The 17,031-nt window shown below is 43.7% G+C and overlaps 1 protein-coding gene across 3 annotated transcripts in view; it reads left to right on the top strand.

The window, feature by feature from the left end:
* Window positions 1-17,031, top strand: part of plcg1 (phospholipase C, gamma 1) — a 65,310-nt gene that overhangs the window by 11,765 nt on the left and 36,514 nt on the right. For all 3 annotated transcript variants that reach the window (XM_083769365.1, XM_083769366.1, XM_083769364.1), the window contains exons 3-10: window positions 7,872-8,024; window positions 8,995-9,088; window positions 9,212-9,259; window positions 12,864-12,948; window positions 13,902-13,997; window positions 15,198-15,220; window positions 15,364-15,433; window positions 16,299-16,400. In XM_083769365.1, coding sequence (XP_083625491.1) covers window positions 7,872-8,024; window positions 8,995-9,088; window positions 9,212-9,259; window positions 12,864-12,948; window positions 13,902-13,997; window positions 15,198-15,220; window positions 15,364-15,433; window positions 16,299-16,400 — 671 coding nt within the window. The remainder of the gene's footprint in view (window positions 1-7,871; window positions 8,025-8,994; window positions 9,089-9,211; window positions 9,260-12,863; window positions 12,949-13,901; window positions 13,998-15,197; window positions 15,221-15,363; window positions 15,434-16,298; window positions 16,401-17,031) is intronic.

The following is a 17,031-nucleotide window of genomic DNA, read 5'->3' as shown; positions in this document are numbered from 1 at the left end:
CACTGTGCATGACATCACCTCTGACACTGTGCATGACATCACCTCTGACACTGTGCATGACATCACCTCTGACACTGTGCATGACATCACCTCTGACACTGTGTATGACATCACCTCTGACACTGTGTATGACATCACCTCTGACACTGTGTATGACATCGCCTCTGACACTGTGTATGACATCGCCTCTGACACTGTGTATGACATCGCCTCTGACACTGTGTATGACATCACCTCTGACACTGTGTATGACATCGCCTCTGACACTGTGTATGACATCACCTCTGACACTGTGTATGACATCACCTCTGACACTGTGTATGACATCACCTCTGACACTGTGTATGACATCACCTCTGACACTGTGTATGACATCACCTCTGACACTGTGTATGACATCACCTCTGACACTGTGTATGACATCACCTCTGACACTGTGCATGACATCACCTCTGACACTGTATGACATCACCTCTGACACTGTGCATGACATCACCTCTGACACTGTGTATGACATCACCTCTGACACTGTGCATGACATCACCTCTGACACTGTGCATGACATCACCTCTGACACTGTGCATGACATCACCTCTGACACTGTGTATGACATCACCTCTGACACTGTGTATGACATCACCTCTGACACTGTGTATGACATCACCTCTGACACTGTGTATGACATCACCTCTGACACTGTGTATGACATCACCTCTGACACTGTGTATGACATCACCTCTGACACTGTATGACATCACCTCTGACACTGTGTATGACATCACCTCTGACACTGTGCATGACATCACCTCTGACACTGTGTATGACATCACCTCTGACACTGTGTATGACATCACCTCTGACACTGTGTATGACATCACCTCTGACACTGTGTATGACATCACCTCTGACACTGTATGACATCACCTCTGACACTGTGTATGACATCACCTCTGACACTGTGCATGACATCACCTCTGACACTGTGTATGACATCACCTCTGACACTGTGTATGACATCACCTCTGACACTGTGTATGACATCACCTCTGACACTGTGCATGACATCACCTCTGACACTGTGTATGACATCACCTCTGACACTGTGTATGACATCACCTCTGACACTGTGCATGACATCACCTCTGACACTGTGTATGACATCACCTCTGACACTGTGTATGACATCACCTCTGACACTGTGTATGACATCACCAACAAACGTTTGTTGGTTGGTTGGGCGTTTTGCTGAATGGCCGTCTATAACCAATATGACCAGAATAAAGGTATAGGAGTTTTAACCCATTCTGACCTGAGATCAGATTCACACGAGGTTTCCGCTGGACACACACTGGTCTGATGAACCCATTCTGACCTGAGATCAGATTCTAAAAATGTCAGTCGTTCTTCGATTTTTCAAAAAATAGCAGACCTACAAGCTCAGGTCAGAATGGGTTAATCTTGGCCCAGGCCGGAGCGTAACGGTCTGGGCACCGGACTGGTAATCCAGTCGCAGTGTGCCGCGGGTTCGACTCCCGGACCCGACACGGCCTTTACTGCATGTCATCCCCCCATCTCTCTCCCGTTTCCTGTCAGCCTACTGTCTGTCCCTTCAAAAATCAATAAAAGGCGTAAGCCGCAAAAAAAATATCTAAAAAAAAAAAAGAATGGGTTAATCTTGAGAAAAAGATTATTATTAGTCTTGACACTGCCAACATGAGAAACATGAGAAAAAGACAAAAAAAATCTTTAATTATATGACCCTTTGTTTAGCGGTTTTCATTTTTCTTTCTCCCCCTAATCAAAGTTGTTCTGGTCATGATTCACCAGGACCCAGGATGGCTTGATTTTAGGCTTAAAATAATTGATAGTAATATTTTTGTGAATCTCTATGGGGGAAAAATGAATGGCAGATTTCTCAGTGGGTCCAGAAAACCACGCCCACTGCTGTGTTCTGTACGAGTTCATGTGATGATGAAATGGCATGACAGCTCTTCATCGCCAGTGATGATGATGATGGTCAGTGGTTTACTGGTTTTCGCTGTGGTCACTTTATAAACTGTCTATAAACTAAGCTAGATCCTGGAAATGATGATGATGATGATAATAATAATCTTTATTGGTCCCAGAGGGATATTCCGTTTCACAAGTCTGTTCAACAATGCATGAGAAAATTCAACGCCACATAAAGTCAGTGCATATATATAGTCGCCTGTGTGAACACAAACAACATATCAGCAAGGCAGTTTGTTTTAGCACTGCAACGACTGAGTGGACAGAACGAACCCTTTCCCATCTCAAAGTTCTGTATCTCCATCCAGATGACATGATTGTAAAGTGACAGTTGAGGGGATGATCAGTGTAATATACTGTTGTGTGTGTGTGGTAAGTGTGGGTGTGGGTGTTGGGAAGGCCAATAATCTCACTTCGAGGCAATGCGTGTAATACTGAAAAGTTTATTCTGGTTAGACAATAGACATGGTCAAAATGTATCGAAAATAATACATGGGGAACAGTACAGTAGATTGAAAAGTGCTAATTGAATATATCACAGATTGAAGGGAAAATCTCAGAATGCTTTTACTTATGCCAATTATTATTAACCCATTGAAACCCGAACCGGGAAATAATCTGTGTCCTTTCAGATTCTTAGCACTTTAACCATTATTTTATACTTTATAGCTATTCAAAAAGAATACAATCTCATAGCTTGTGACTTTGTGCCGCACTATGAGCTTGTAGATCTGCTATTTGTTGTAGAATTTATGTAAATCTTTGCATATTATGCTCCTGGGGGTCCCTAGAACAAAATACTTTGAGATGGGTCGGTCAGCGGCCAAATACATAATTTTGCGGGGCCTTGACATGAAAAAGTTTGAGCACCACTGAGGTACAAACATAAAAAAAATTTAACAAGTAAGACGCGCAAACGCGGGAAGCGAACGCAGCTCGTAAATTGCAATAACAACAATTAGAATAAATTACTTTTTTTTCTTTTTAGTTGGTAATTTATTTAAGTTTTCTACTGTGTTTGTGTGTGTGTGTGTGTGCTACAGCTGCGCCCTCTGGTGGCGGGCGGGTGGTGTCACAGCGGGACAGACAGACAGACAGACACACACACACAGACAGACAGACACGATCTGCAGGGTCTCATAGTTAGTGCTCATTGCGTTCGCAATAATGTTGTGAAAAAAGCTCTAGAATCGGCACCCTGCTGTGGATTTTGTTTTCTGGTGACGGACAGGAACTTGACCTCTACCTAACCTCTGCCTTGAATGCCCATCATGCCACGGTCACACCTCTCTCTTTGATGCGAGTCATCTTTTCCCATGACACTTGTGTAATGTGTCACATGTGTTGTGAGCTTGTAGATCTGCTATTCTTTGCCAAATGTTTGCCTCTATCATCATCATCATCTATCATGATCATGGCCCAGAATAGTGATACTAGGGTTCATGTAGTTTTTTGTTGCTGCTGATTTTATTTTATTGTATTTTTTTGACAGTTTTATGTAAAATATTTTGCTACCCTGTTCTGATGAATGCTTTATAAATAGTGTGTGTACACACACACACACACACACACACACACACACACACACACACACACACACACACACACACACACTAATACGTGTATATGTGGGGGTGTATGGAACAGGATGCATCCTCCTCCTGATCTCCTTCAGTAAGGTGACACCTCTGGCTATCTCTTATTTTCCTGCTTCTCTCTGAAGGAAGCTGCAAATATTTTGATTTTTGACTCCAGCCAGCTTAAAGTGTTCTTAAACAAATGGAGCCTGTCGGAGGCTTCACTCAGCAGGAAGTCTGGTCTGACTGTGTGGAGGAACGTAAAAGACGGGTGAAAGACGTGAATATGAAGGGCTGCTGTGTAGGTGTGGACTGTGGGTCATGGTTGTTAACCACTTCACCCAAACCCATTTAGGCCTGACGTCGAAATAAAAAAAAAAGTCCCCTGAAAGAATATATATTCAAAGATTTGTGCCGCATTTTCACAAATTTTCTACAAGCTTGTAGATCTGCTATTTTTCAATAGCTAAAGTATAACATAATGCTTTGTTAAAACACCAAAAGGGATTCCCGCCCAAAATGGGTTAACACCTGAGGCCGATTCTACAAATGCCTTCTAAAATCAGTAGTTCTTCTCAAATGTTTTGGACCCCCAAAAGCCAAAGCCAAATTGATTGATTTTCCCACACGAACCCCACATCTGAAAATGTTTTGTGCCAGGAAACCCAGAAGAGATTTATGTTAAAAAAAAAAGGTTTCCGAGCATTTTCGATGTTTTTCAAAAAATAGCAGATGTATAAGCTTGCAGCGTGACACATGAAGTGACACACTGTGAGCTTGTAGATCTGCTATTTTTGAAATAGCCTATAAATATATACAGTGATTCTGATGCTGTATTACGTGTTTTAGCTGGGGATCCCCTGACCCCCACATGTTATATAGAGGGCTGTTGTGCAGCTGTGGGTGATGGTTGTTGCACCCTGTAACTTGTAATGTCCTACCTGAACGATTCTAACCCAGGTCCCCTGTGCAAGTGCAGACATCTTTTTTTTGCCACTGTCCAAATATTGTTACTCAGAGGAGATTATATATATACATTTCCCCCAGATATGTTTGGGGCATTTCTTCTGCCATTGTTTGGTAGTGCAGTGCAGTCAGGATAGACTCAGGAAACAGGAGAAAGAGTCAGGGAGAGCGTGACGCGCCTGAACCTGATGACCCACTTGGCCATCGTTGCCCCAGCAGAGATATTGACCTTCATGCAGTACCAGTTGTCAACCAGTAGTGGCCGTACCTGATCACAGGATCTTACATTTCTCAATAGAAGAGCAGGGAGACCAAATAACGAACTCACGGCAGTTGTGTCAGTTATATTATATTAATTAACACACTACCACACAGATAAAAGTACCATTTTACAAGACAAGAAGTTTGCTTTGTTTGAAATCTCTATAGTTCGTTGACCGGCGTCCCCTATATGGATATGTACTTGGCCCCCTACGTTTTTCCCTCAATACCAAATAATCTCTTCGCCGAACAAAAAATATAATGGTTCTCCTTCTATCATGATTGACATGCCGAGAATAGGGACAGTTGGAGTTTATGTGGTTAGGTATGAGAACAGTGCACACACACGCGCGCATGCACGCATGCACACCTACATGCACACTAGATGTGGTGTGTGTGTGTAGGCATACACTCACAGTAACAGGATGTGTGGTTTGCAGCAGGAAGAGGAGCAGGAGCTGAACACAGTGTGCAGCAGCAAGACACTGAGACTCCCTGCGTTGTCAGCTGCTGCTGCTTGTAGATAAAATGGTGTTTCTCAAAGTGGTTCAGAGCGGCCCCGGGGACCCCCATGGGTCCTTTAGGGAGGGGGTCCCCACAGCTAAATGAGTCACTATAGAGTATAAATCAGTTTAGACCGGGAACCCCCATACATATTATTAACCTTTCATATGCCTTTCATTCCGGGAAGCCTTTTGGGTTTTGTTGTTATGTACAGTATAGCAACATTTCTTCTTTTTTTTCCTATTTTTTGAATACATATTTGAAGTTTTTCAGAAACCTTAGGTCAGTATTTAGAAGGTGTTCGAATCGCCTCGGGTCTAAATGGGTTAACCCTTTAGTTGAAAAAGAGCCGATCTACAAGCTCACAACGTGCATCACTGCTGCTTACAGTAATAATACATCGTTATTGTCGGGCAGAAAGTTTAACTTTATCTCTTTTTGTGTGTTTCTTTTTCTTTTGTATATGAATGCCCTACTTGTACTACTACACTATAATACTACAGCGTCACACAAAAATAGGCTGAATCGTGAGAAGTAAGAAGTAAAGTTCAGAAGCATCTTCCATAAAACCTTGGTCACTGATATTTCAGAATCATAGGGCAAATCAAAGGTGTTGTAAGTGACATGTCTTAATTAAAATAAGTATTGGTTTTATATAGTTATCATCAGTAATCATTGCGTGTTTGTTCGGCAACAGGATTCTCTCCAGCTCTTTAGTAGACGGAAAAAAAGAATTCAGGCCAGGCTACTGGTTTTATCCAATCAGGAGAGAGAAGTTTGCAACCAAATACATAATCATTTTGGGGGTCCTTGACAGGAGTTTGAGCAGACTTTAGGGGAGCCACTGCTGTAAACCACCTATTTGAGGGTCATCGGTATGTTTTTGTTCCTGAGTTCTCGTGCTATTCCATGTTTATCTTCATACACTGTTACTCCTTCAAACGGTCCGTGTCAGTCACACACGCGACACAAATAGACTTCACCATCCACACCCAGAAAGAACAACTTTGTCCCACCTTTTTAATGAGTGGTTTAAGTTTCAGCGGTGGTGAAACACCAACTTACTGTAGGATGTTTTTGAGACCTGGCGAACTCCAGCTTTTGAATAATCTTGTCTCTGTCGGGTGAAAACCTCACATGTCCAAAACTGTTCTAAATGCTATTTCAAAAAAATGGCAAAAGTTGCAGATCTACAAGCTCAAAACGTGTCTCTTCCCGCCGTGTTTCGAGCTTGTGGATCTGCTACTTTTGGTGCTTATTTTTTTTTATTTATAATATTTATTTTATTTGGAAAAAGCAGTACAGTATAGACAGCATTTCTATATTATTTTCCCACCCCTCTTCCCTCCCTCCCCCCTCATCCCCCCTCCAAGTGGCTCCATCTCCAATGTCTCTGTATAGTCCTTGCTTTCTTCAGATGGACTACATATGACATCAAGTCAACACTTAACAGGGGCAACAGGGCAATATCGCTTCAGAGTGTACATTTCAGAAGGAGAAAACAAAAGAGAGTGGGCAGAAAAAGACAAAGACAAAGACAAAAAACCAAGAAACGAAAGTATTTACAATATTGCTGAGGGGAACAAAAACAAAACAGCTTTTGACTTCGACCATGAGAGGAGGAAGGGTGTCTTAAACATTTTCTACAAAGATCATAAAGCAGGCAGGTGCTTTTGTGTGACGTTGTAGAGTATATGATGCCGTAGGGGTGTTAATTTACGGAAAAAACAGAGAAAGGAATATGGAGATAATGGGTTTCTGCCTGACGGCGGCGATATTCTATACGTGTCTGTCTGCTCAGTGGGTTCCAGCTCGCAGATGTGGCTTGAGGTCGTGGCCTCGGCTCCACTGTACAAGGCTCTCTGTGGTGAGGGGGACTTGAACCATAGAGGCCTATATCTGTCTGTGTTTTCATTGATATATCATGTACATGTGGTGTGTTCTTTTTAGTATAAAGAACACACCATATGCATATCTCAACCAGCTCAGTGGCCTTGTGGTTAGAGTGTTCGCCCTGAGACTGGGAGGTCGGGGGTTCGATCCCCGGCCGGGTCATACCAAAGACTGTAAAAATGGGACCCAGTGCCTCCCTGCTTGACACTCAGCATCAAGGGTTGGATTGGGGGTCCCTGCGACATACTAGCGTCATGTCCAGGGGGTGTACTTGTACATCAAGCTGCCTCACGCTACAGAAACAGGAGCTAGGCTCCTGCCCCTATGGGCCTCATGGCTCGGCAAGGCTACTTACTTTACTTTATACGCATATCTGAGTAAAATTTAACATTTGCCTACATCAGTAAATCTATATTTACACAGTATATCTTCTAACTAAGTCTCTGTGTTGTGTGTGTGTGTGTGCACTGTTGTAATCCACGAAAATCGACACGTTCCACACCCCCGCGGGGAGTGCTTGGTGTCGAGTCGGTCGGACCCACGGTTGTCCAGAACCGCCCCCAAAAGACCTCTGCCCAGGCTACAACAATAGCATCAAGTCTTTGGGATATTATGGTATCCACTATCCATTTTAACGTATGTGGCTTGTTTTTCTTTCAGTTGACATCAGAGAGATCAAGGAGATCCGTCCTGGACAGAAGTCACGGGACTTTGAGCGCTACGTGGAGGACTCTGCAGCGCGGCCGGACCAGGCCCACTGCTTCGTCATCCTCCATGGCACAGAGTTCCGCCTCAAAGCACTCAGTCTGGCAGGTACGATTCAATGATTTAAAATCCTGACTATTTTAAGGGATTTAACCCATTCTGACCTGAGATCAGATTCTAAAAATGTCTATTACATCCTGACAGTTTCATTATTAACCCATTCTGACCTGAGATCAGATTCTAAAAATATCTTCGATAAAAAAAAATAGCAGACCTACAAGCTCGTATCGCGCCACTCGGTGGCGCGATATGAGCTTGTAGATCTGCTATTTTTCAATAGCTAAAGCATGACATGATGCTGACACCAAAATGGGTGCCCGGTCAGAATGGGTTAAAATTGCTAAATACAAAGTACTTAGTACTTACTGTACTTATCGATACAATAGATTATTTGCATTGCAAAACGATACGGTACAAAGTCAAGTCGATATGATATTTTGCTATTTACATATTGATGTACTTTGATTGTTGAAATGGACACTTATGATGCTAAAGACGTATGCACACGTCCTCTCAAATAAAACCGCGGGGCGCCTCAGACGTGTGGACACGTCTTTTAGGTCCTTTTTAAAGTCGATGCAGTTACTGTATCGTTAAACCCTTACTAGCCTGGCTTTACTTCTAGTAAACTACCCAGGCTTTAATAATTACATCTATGACAGAGTTTCTCAACCTTTTTTTTTATTTCAAGGCCCCCCGGTTTGATATGCGTTAGGCCACTGACCTCCCATTTGATATGACGTTTATGTCTGGGACCTACACTGCAAAATGTGTTAATTTTCTGAATTTGCAGGAGTGGTCTGTTTTGAACAAAACACCTCAAATCATGAACGCAGCGTCCGATTACCGAAGCAACGCGTGGAACAAAATCTTGAAAACACTTGACTACTGGACTATTTGTGAAAGAGCACAAATCTTGAATGTAGTGCTCTTGTGTGGGTCCTTGACATGAAAAGAGTTGAGAACCAGTGGTGTATACACAGTTTATCTGAACTGAGACGCCCTTTGACCCCTATAGCCACATCTGATGAGGAGATGACAATGTGGGTGAAAGGTTTGACCTGGCTGGTGGCCGACACACTGAAGTCCCCCACACCACTCCAGATTGAGAGGTACACACACACACACACCATTGCTTCTAAATATGCCTATACAGGGTTACACCCAGCACTTGTCGTCTGTTTGCTTTTTTGTATTTAAATGCACTCCTTACTGTCCGTGTTCTCTCCGTTTAGGTGGCTCCGGAAGCAGTTCTACGCTGTGGACCGCAACCGGGAAGACAAGTGAGTCTGTTCTGTCAAACTGTGAGCAATGGAGTCAAAGCAGACAGTCCGACCATGTGCAATAGAGTCGGCCGTGCCTTAGCTTAACGCCCTCCGTGCCATTGCCGTAGATCTAGGTAAATTAAAGCTACTACGATACTACGCTTAACGCCATGTTCACTTCCGGTAGTCTTGGAAATGTGGCTTTTCAAAATCAGAGCTCAACTGGGAAAGATGCTGGCGTGAATTAGATCCAAATTTTTAAATAAATGCTAGCGTGTTAAAGGTGAACCGGAAGTTAAGTCTAGTACTCGAGTACATTTGTGTGCAATAGGGTCAAACAGAACCAGACAGTACAACGTGTGCATTAGGGTCAAACAGAACCAGACAGTACAACGTGTGCATTAGGGTCAAACACGAACCAGACAGTACAACATGTGCATTTGGGTCAAACACGAACCAGACAGTACAACGTGTGCATTTGGGTCAAACACGAACCAGACAGTACAACGTGTGCATTTGGGTCAAACACGAACCAGACAGTACAACGTGTGCATTAGGGTCAAACACGAACCAGACAGTACAACGTGTGCATTAGGGTCAAACACCAACCAGACAGTACAACGTGTGCATTTGGGTCAAACACGAACCAGACAGTACAACGTGTGCATTTGGGTCAAACACGAACCAGACAGTACAACGTGTGCATTAGGGTCAAACACGAACCAGACAGTACAACGTGTGCATTAGGGTCAAACACCAACCAGACAGTACAACGTGTGCATTAGGGTCAAACAGAACCAGACAGTACAACATGTGCATTAGGGTCAAACAGAACCAGACAGTACAACGTGTGCATTAGGGTCAAACACGAACCAGACAGTACAACGTGTGCATTAGGGTCATACACCAACCAGACAGTACAATGTGTGCATTAGGGTCAAACACCAACCAGACAGTACAACGTGTGCATTAGGGTCAAACACGAACCAGACAGTACAACGTGTGCATTAGGGTCAAACATGAACCAGACAGTACAACGTGTGCATTAGGGTCAAACAGAACCAGACAGTACAACGTGTGCATTAGGGTCAAACACCAACCAGACAGTACAACGTGTGCATTAGGGTCAAACATGAACCAGACAGTACAATGTGTGCATTAGGGTCAAACACCAACCAGACAGTACAACGTGTGCATTAGGGTCAAACAGAACCAGACAGTACAACGTGTGCATTAGGGTCAAACATGAACCAGACAGTACAACGTGTGCATTAGGGTCAAACAGAACCAGACAGTACAACGTGTGCATTAGGGTCAAACATGAACCAGACAGTACAACGTGTGCATTAGGGTCAAACAGAACCAGACAGTACAACGTGTGCATTGGGGTCAAACAGAACCAGACAGTACAACGTGTGCATTAGGGTCAAACAGAACCAGACAGTACAACGTGTGCATTAGGGTCATACAGAACCAGACAGTACAACGTGTGCATTAGGGTCAAACAGAACCAGACAGTACAACGTGTGCATTAGGGTCAAACACCAACCAGACAGTACAACGTGTGCATTAGGGTCAAACATGAACCAGACAGTACAACGTGTGCATTAGGGTCAAACAGAACCAGACAGTACAACGTGTGCATTAGGGTCAAACACGAACCAGACAGTACAACGTGTGCATTAGGGTCAAACACGAACCAGACAGTACAACGTGTGCATTAGGGTCAAACACGAACCAGACAGTACAACGTGTGCATTAGGGTCAAACACCAACCAGACAGTACAACGTGTGCATTAGGGTCAAACATGAACCAGACAGTACAACGTGTGCATTAGGGTCAAACAGAACCAGACAGTACAACGTGTGCATTAGGGTCAAACACGAACCAGACAGTACAACGTGTGCATTAGGGTCAAACAGAACCAGACAGTACAACGTGTGCATTAGGGTCAAACACGAACCAGACAGTACAACGTGTGCATTAGGGTCAAACATGAACCAGACAGTACAACGTGTGCATTAGGGTCAAACACGAACCAGACAGTACAACGTGTGCATTAGGGTCAAACAGAACCAGACAGTACAACGTGTGCATTAGGGTCAAACACGAACCAGACAGTACAACGTGTGCATTAGGGTCAAACAGAACCAGACAGTACAACATGTGCATTAGGGTCAAACAGAACCAGACAGTACAACGTGTGCATTAGGGTCAAACAGAACCAGACAGTACAACGTGTGCATTAGGGTCAAACACCAACCAGACAGTACAACGTGTGCATTAGGGTCGAACAGAACCAGACAGTACAACGTGTGCATTAGGGTCAAACAGAACCAGACAGTACAACGTGTGCATTAGGGTCAAACACGAACCAGACAGTACAACGTGTGCATTAGGGTCAAACAGAACCAGACAGTACAACGTGTGCATTAGGGTCAAACAGAACCAGACAGTACAACGTGTGCGATAGAGATGAACACTGACCAGACTATCCTCTCTGGCTGGTAGTCACTCACTACTCTAGTCTTTTTTAGCTGTTATCATTGTGGCGTGGAGGAGGGGTGCCGATATCTGAGCGGCGAACCACATCGAGTCTTGGGTTTGATTCCCGAGCCCACCGGCGGTTTCACTGCATATCACTACCATTCTTTTATTTTTGAAAGATTAAGCCGCAGTACTTAGTTATTTCCCCTTCCTGATGTCTGGTGCCTGTTGCGTGCCGTGCGGGGTGGGTGCAGCGCGTGGAAAATAACCAAGTCCTAAGTACTTTCTGTGTGCAGAAGGAACGCAGGCAGGCAGGCGGCCCTCAGCCACACACACACACACACACACACACACCAACAGCAGCTACTTCCTTAGGCAGGAAACGGAGTGGAGAGGATGGGAAGAGAGAGAGAAAGAGAGAGAGAGAGAGACATGTTTGTCTGTTACCTCCTAGATGGAGGAGGAGAATGGCCCTGGGCGAAGCCTTTTGTTAGGCACTGCTCATGTTGTCTCCTTTTGGCTCGGATTCATTTCTGTGTTTTTCTTTTTTCTTTATTGCTTTTTTTTTTTTACACTGCCTAGTAACAATGGAGTCGAAAGTGCCAACCATAAGCAAAAAATAGGGTCCACAGTCTCCACACACATGCTCGCACACACACACACACACACACACACACACACACACACACACACACAACATACTTTACGCGTGAGCATTTGTCTGTAAATGTGGAGATAATCATGTTTGGACATGGTTGTGTGTACATATACTACACATGGTTCCATTTGTAAAAGAGAAACGTAACCATTATGCTCCTTCATATGACAAATAGCAAGAATAGCAGATCTACCAGCTCAAACCCGGCGGTGAGTTTGTAGATTATTTTTATTAAATCGTTTGATAAATATCAAACAGATTTCCCCAAAAGACCACAGGGTCATCATAAATAAGCCCCCACTCCTTCTCCAGCAAATCTAACGTACGTACATGTGCGTACGTAAATGCATGTATGTTGCTGCAGTAGTGTCCCTGTGCTGGCATTGGCAGCGAACTAACTTACTACGTGCCTATGAGTGCATTGGAGTGATTTTCCTTTTTTTTTAATACGTGTGCGTGTGCGTGCATGTTTGTAGGATATCCTGTAAGGATCTGAAGAGCATGCTGAGCCAGGTCAACTACAGGGTCCCCAACATGAGGTTCCTACGAGAGAAACTCACGGTAACGTAACACCCAACCCCCCCCCCCCCCCCCAGTAGGTTAAGTAGGAACTTAACCTACAGTAGGTTAAGTAGGAACTTAACATGTACATACAGTATGTTACTATTTCTCTACTCCTTCATTGCTCTTGATAGCACTCTTTATTCTGTTTTATCCTTTGTTTGCCGTGCTCGCTGTGTTTTAGTTGTCTTGAATGTTACGCTATCTATGCCGCTGCATTGTCTGTAACCCATTCTGACCCGAGATCAGATTCATACGAGGGTTCCACTGGACACACACTGGTCTGATTAAGCCATTCTGACCTGAGATCAGATTCATACGAGGTTTCCACTGGACACACACTGGTCTGATTAACCCATTCTGACCTGAGATCATATTCTAAAAAATGTCAGTCGTTCTTTGATTTAAAAAAAATAGCAGACCTACAAGCTCATATGAGCTTGAACGTTGTACTTTCTGCTAATTTTGCCATTTTGGGGAAATGTATGACAATGTTTCAACATGAAAACGATTATGACGATTTTGCCAAATCACTGTGATTACCTCAAATATTTGCGATTTAGGTAATAACTGACAGGCCTAGCACCAGATTTTGATTCCTGAAAAGTAACTGTTTTGGACATTCCGCCCGACAGAGACGATAAGACGATTATCATATTTTAACCCATTTTGGGCGGGAACCCCTTTTGGTGTTAGCATTATGTTATGCTTTAGCTATTGAAAAATAGCAGATCTACAAGCTCATAGCGCGCCACCGAGTGGCGCGCTACGAGCTTGTAGGTCTGCTATTTTTGAAAAATCGAAGATTTAAAAAATTTGACTGACATAGAAACATAGCTTTTTCAGAAAACTGTCAGGATGTAGAATACATTTATATAATCTGATCTCAGGTCAAAATACAGCTTCTTACCAAAGAGCATGGTTCTGTGCTTCTTCTCCTCTGCTGTTTGCAGGACAACGAGCTGAGGAATGAGCTGAGGAATGGAGACGTCTCCTTCAGCCAGTTCTCTCAGCTCTACCGCAGCCTCATGTTCGACGCACAGAAAAATGTAAGTTCATAATAATACATTAATAATAACAGTTTATGAAGTGCTTTTCTAAGTACCCAAAGATGCTTTTTGCATGGGGTGGTGCGGCAACAAAAGAGAATCAACTTTATTAGGAAAATAAATGCTAAGACTAAGGAATAAAATCAATACATGCAGGGTGTGCAGTTAGCTGCATATGGGAAAGCCATACTGAAGAGTTAATTGCTGTGTAAATGAACTCTTGAGGATTTTTACCACATAAATTTGGGTCCCAGTCGATAAAAAAATCAGTTATGGCCCGTGAAACTCGAACCTGTTCAAGTCAACCAGCCCCCACATTCGTATTTGGCTGCGGACCCCCATCTGAAAACCTCCAGATGCAATGTTCTCCATGTCAGCATCCGACTGAGACTTTTCCATCGTGTGGTTGACACTCTATCCAGTCAGTTACCGGCCAACAACCCCCCCCCCCCCCCCCAACCGCCTCTTCCAATCCATTTTTATAGAGCCTCGCCTGGTCATCATTGCTCCTGAAGTGGTCGGTCTCATTTGATGGCACGCTAAGGCACTCACGCTCCCCCCCCACCCCCACTTCTTCTCTCCGGGACAATCTGTCTGTTCTCGAATGGCTCCCGGATCAATTCGGGGCCGTTAAAACCCCCCACCAGATCCCTCCGGTGGAGGCCATTAGCGTGCACACACACACACACACACACACACACACACACACACACACACACACACAGATGTACAGGCCAGCCGGCCGGGGGTCGGCTCGTTGAAACGGGATGACCTCATGCTTAATGTCTACGTGGTCGTGTGCTGAAATATCAGATCGACAAGCTCATAGATCAACTCTTTTCAGCGCGTGACACACACCACCGCACGGCCAAATATAAGTCATTTCCCCCGTCCCCCCCGTGACTTAGCACAGAGCCCCCCAGCGTGATCATGTGGCTGCCTGGTTTTAAACATAAAAAGATCTGTGCTTTGACTAATTACCCTTAAATACCCTATGTACTCTGTTTGACCGGGGTTCCCCAGGGGGTAGTTTTCCACACATCGCCTATTATTATTATTATTACATGCTATGGTTTGTAGCGTTAACTTCAAATCTTCAGTTTTTATAAATGTTGCGTAGATATTGCGCAAAATGCAAATAATAGCCCAAATCCTCAGTTATATAAATTAAATTAAATCTTTTGAACATTTTCTTTTCAGATGGAGATTCCCATTCTACAAAGGTAAGGCCGTCTGACAACACACCATGAATCTCTTTGATGTCGGATGGAATAACTTGTTAATAATGAGTTATTTAACTTATTTTGTATTATTATTATTATTATTATTATTAAATGAATGGTCTTTTTTAATCTCCTGTTATCAGGTTCATTGACAGACCGGAACAGAGGATCTCTCTAGAGGATTTCAAGAGCTTCCTGTTGGAGTCTCAAAAGGTACTCTCTCTCTCTCTCTCTCTCCATCTCTCTATCTGTTTCCGTCTATCTATCTGTTTCTGTTTCTGTTTCTCTGACTGAGGAGACAGACCGCAACTCCGCAAGACGTCAGACTTCCTGTGTGGTTTTGTGCAGATCTAGATTTAGATCTGCAAGGTGAACTTCTACTTAATGTTTACACTGACATGACTGATAATGTGCTGCTAAACAATGTCTCACCTGCACGGGAGACTAAAGACTCACAGAAGGGGCTATTATTTCTATATCTGTTTCAATTTTATTGCTATTGTTCTTTAAACTATGTACCTTTTTTTAAAATTTAATCAGTTAACCCATTCTGACCTGAGATCAGATTCATACAAGGTTTCCACTGGACACACACTGGTCTGATTGACCCATTCTGACCTGAGATCAGATTCTAAAAAATGTCAGTCGTTCTTCGATTTTTCAAAAATAGCAGACCTACAAGCTCGTAGCGCGCCACTCGGTGGCGCGCTATGAGCTTGTAGATCTGCTATTTTTCAATAGCTAAAGCATAACATGATGCTGACACCAAAATGGGTGCCCGTTCAGAATGGGTTAACATATCTGCTTCTATTTTAACTGCCTGCAATTCCAATACAAATGTATTCCCATTAACACACATGTACATTATGTACTGTATATGAACTCTACTCAATTAAGGATCATTTGACATTTCTGAACTGTTTTCCTTGTTTCTTCTGTCTCAGTCTATCGCCTATCTCAATTATTTTCATGGAAACTGAAAACGATGGGCTAGCTATGACAAAGAATTTCACTAACATTCTTTTGTCCTACACCTGTACAATTGAGAGCTAAAGATCTGGTCCCGTGTTGAATGCAGGAGCTTTGGGCCTCGGACAACAACCAGGTACAAGAGTTTATGTTGGGCTACCTGAAGGACCCTCTGAGAGAAGTGGAGCAGCCCTACTTCCACCAAGACGAGGTACCCCACTTGATTATGCCACAGCTTAAAGTATCAAAAGTAGCAGGTCTGCAAACTCGAACCACAGCACAAAGCCACGTGTTTTGAGCTTGTAGATCCCAAAATAGGGATGAAAGTGGGTTCTCTCTTTCTCTCTCACCTTTCGTTCACTGGTGCTAGATCAACCTGCTTGTTTGCAAATCTTTCTTATGTAACACGTCCGTCCGTCCGTCCGTCCGTCCGTCCCCTGCGCGTTGTTTTGGACGCTGACTCATGGAAAAACTTTCTTGCAGTCGGTGGGAGGGAGAGATGCATTACTGACAATTTTCATGGATTGTCTTGACCGCAGCCCTGACGCGAGGGTCTCCTCCCACGCCCATAGAGAGGTTATTGACTGTGTGACTTCAGCAGGAAGCAGAGGATGCTTTTTGTGGTCGACCCCTGAAGCTGCAGTATGGTGGACTTGAGAGAGAGGAAGCAGGTGCCAGGCAAACTGCATACGTACTGGAATTGGTGCTACTTTTTTTTCCTGTGCCCAAGGCCTAAATGATCTTGTATGGCGGTGTCTCATGCCGAAAAAGACTGGTCAATGCGTCGCATTGTGAACTTGTAATGCTTGAAGGTCTGTGAGATTAAATGCTGGTGTTAAAGA

This window comes from Protomyctophum parallelum (assembly GCF_964188405.1).
Source record: "Protomyctophum parallelum genome assembly, chromosome: 7".
NCBI classification, from domain to species: domain Eukaryota; kingdom Metazoa; phylum Chordata; class Actinopteri; order Myctophiformes; family Myctophidae; genus Protomyctophum; species Protomyctophum parallelum.
Note: the sequence above shows the minus strand (reverse complement) of the source record. Positions and strands in the feature narration are given on the sequence as shown.